The sequence below is a fragment of the Benincasa hispida genome, chromosome 11 (assembly GCF_009727055.1).
Source record: "Benincasa hispida cultivar B227 chromosome 11, ASM972705v1, whole genome shotgun sequence".
NCBI classification, from domain to species: domain Eukaryota; kingdom Viridiplantae; phylum Streptophyta; class Magnoliopsida; order Cucurbitales; family Cucurbitaceae; genus Benincasa; species Benincasa hispida.
In genome coordinates, this window is record NC_052359.1 from 53,511,141 (window position 1) to 53,513,191 (window position 2,051).

General features: G+C 42.9%; 1 protein-coding gene across 1 annotated transcript; it reads left to right on the forward strand.

Moving 5' to 3' along the window:
* Positions 1-743: 743 nt before the first annotated feature.
* LOC120090759 lies at positions 744-1,444 on the forward strand. The gene is made up of 2 exons (XM_039048468.1): positions 744-987; positions 1,059-1,444. The coding sequence occupies exons 1-2, from the start codon at positions 744-746 to the stop codon at positions 1,442-1,444; spliced, it is 630 nt and encodes a 209-aa protein (XP_038904396.1).
* The last annotated feature ends 607 nt before the right edge of the window (positions 1,445-2,051 follow it).

Below are 2,051 nucleotides of genomic sequence, written 5' to 3' on the forward strand. Positions count from 1 at the left end.
CGAAGGAAGGTGTCTCTGTGGATCTTGCAAAGGTTGAGGTAGTTGCGAGTTAGGCTCGTCCAACCACAATCAGTGAGGTGCGCAGTTTCTTGGGGTTAGTAGGCTACTATAGACGATTTATAAAGGACTTCTCTTGCATAGCCATCCCATTGACTTAGTTGACCCAGAAGGGAGCAGCATTTGTTTGGAATGAGGTTTGGGAAAACAGTTTCCAGGACCTCAAGTAGAGGCTGGTTTCAACCCTAGTTCTTACAGTACCGGATGGATCAGGTGGTTTTTTCATTTACAGTGAGGCGTCCAAGAAGGGGTTGGGATGTGTATTGATGCAGTAGGGCACAGTAGTTGCTTATGCTTCACGTCAACTAAAGAAGCATGAACAGAATTATCCCACGCATGACTTGGAGTTAGTAGTAGTGGTTTTTGCTCTCAAGATCTGGAAACATTACTTATATGGAGAGAAGATACAGATCTTCATCGACCACAAGAGTTTGAAGTACTTTTTCACTCAGAAAGAGTTAAACATGAGCCAAAGAAAGTGGTTGGAGCTGGTGAAGGATTATGACTGTGAAAGTTTGTACCACCCGGGAAAAGCAAATGTAGTGGCAGATGCTCTAAGCAGAAAGGTGGCCCATTCAGCAGCCTTCATTACCAGACAGACTCACTTGTGCAGGGAACTGGAGAGGGCAGAGATTGCAGTGGCTGTGGGAAAGGTCATGGCATAGTTAGCACAATTGTCGGTGCGAATGAGTCTAAGGCAGAAGATTGTTGATGCGCAGCGAGACAACCCTTATCTGGAAGAGAGAGTTCATAGGGTGGAGTCAGGCCAAGATGGAGAATTCTCAGTTTCGGCGGAAGGTGGCCTCTTTTACCAAAGGCGTTTGTGCGTGCCAGCAGTTAGTGATATTAAAGATGAGTTGTTGTCAAAGGCTTATAGTTCCTTATTTTCGATTCACCCCAGCAACACCAAGATGTATCGGGACCTGACATGTTACTACTGGTGGAATGATATGAAAAGAGAGGTTGCAGAGTTCATCAGTAAGTGCTTGGTGTGCCAACAGGTGAAAGCCCCGAGGTAGAATCCAGCAGGCTTGTTACAGCCATTGAGTGTACCAGAATGGAAGTAGGAACATGTGTCTATGGACTTTATTGTGGGGTTGCCTCGGATCTCAAAGGTTTCACTGTGATATGGATTGTGGTATACAAACTTACGAAGTTAGCATATTTCATACCTGGGAAGTCCACCTTTTTATTGAATAAGTGGGCACAGATATACATGAAGGAGGTGGTGAGATTGCATGGAGTGCTCGTGTCCATCATGCCGGACAGAGACCCCCGTTTCACGTCTAACTTCTGGAAAATTCTCCAGGAAGCTTTGGGGACCCGGTTAGAGTTCATTACAGCTTTCCACCCTCAGACTGATGGGCAGATAGAGAGATTGAATTAGATATTGGAAGACATGTTGCGTGCCTGTGCCATAGAGTTTTCAGGAAGCTGGGATGGTCACTTGCACTTAATGGAGTTTGCTTATAATAATAGCTACCAGTCCACTATTGGGATGTCACTCTTTGAGACCTTATATGGGAAGAGTTGCAGGTCCCCTGTGTGTTGGGACGGGGTAGGAGAGAGGAAATTGTTAGGACCTGAATTAATGTTTAAAACTTACTTTTAAAAATTGCTTTTCAGACTTATTTATTATCCTTTATGATTTATGGGTACCCTACTATTATTTTAGTATTTGAATTTAATGAAAGTCCTTTGAACTTACCTTATTTAATTAGCATTTATTTCACCATAATTGAATGTCATTTTGAGTTCCATGCATGCATAGAAAAGAGATTATCTAGTTTCATCCAAAGTTCAAAAGAATTTTCAATTTCACTAACGCGTCTGATAACTTGTAGAAATACATGTTTTGGCTATCTGAGGCGTCTGATATTGTGATTTGCATAGAAAGACTTCGAACAAACAGCGAAGAGCTTGAATGAACTTTTGGCGGGAAGGCTAAGGGTTCAAGGAAGAAGAAGAGAGAAGAAGGAAAAGGTTTGTCATCT

Excerpts from the sequence above, each read along its gene's own strand:
- LOC120090759 (XM_039048468.1), top strand. The coding sequence starts at position 744 with ATGAGTCTAAGGCAGAAGATTGTTGATGCGCAGCGAGACAACCCTTAT. Across the intron at positions 988-1,058 it reads GATGTATCGGGACCTGACAT|GTGAAAGCCCCGAGGTAGAA; the intron begins GTTACTACTGGT and ends GTGTGCCAACAG.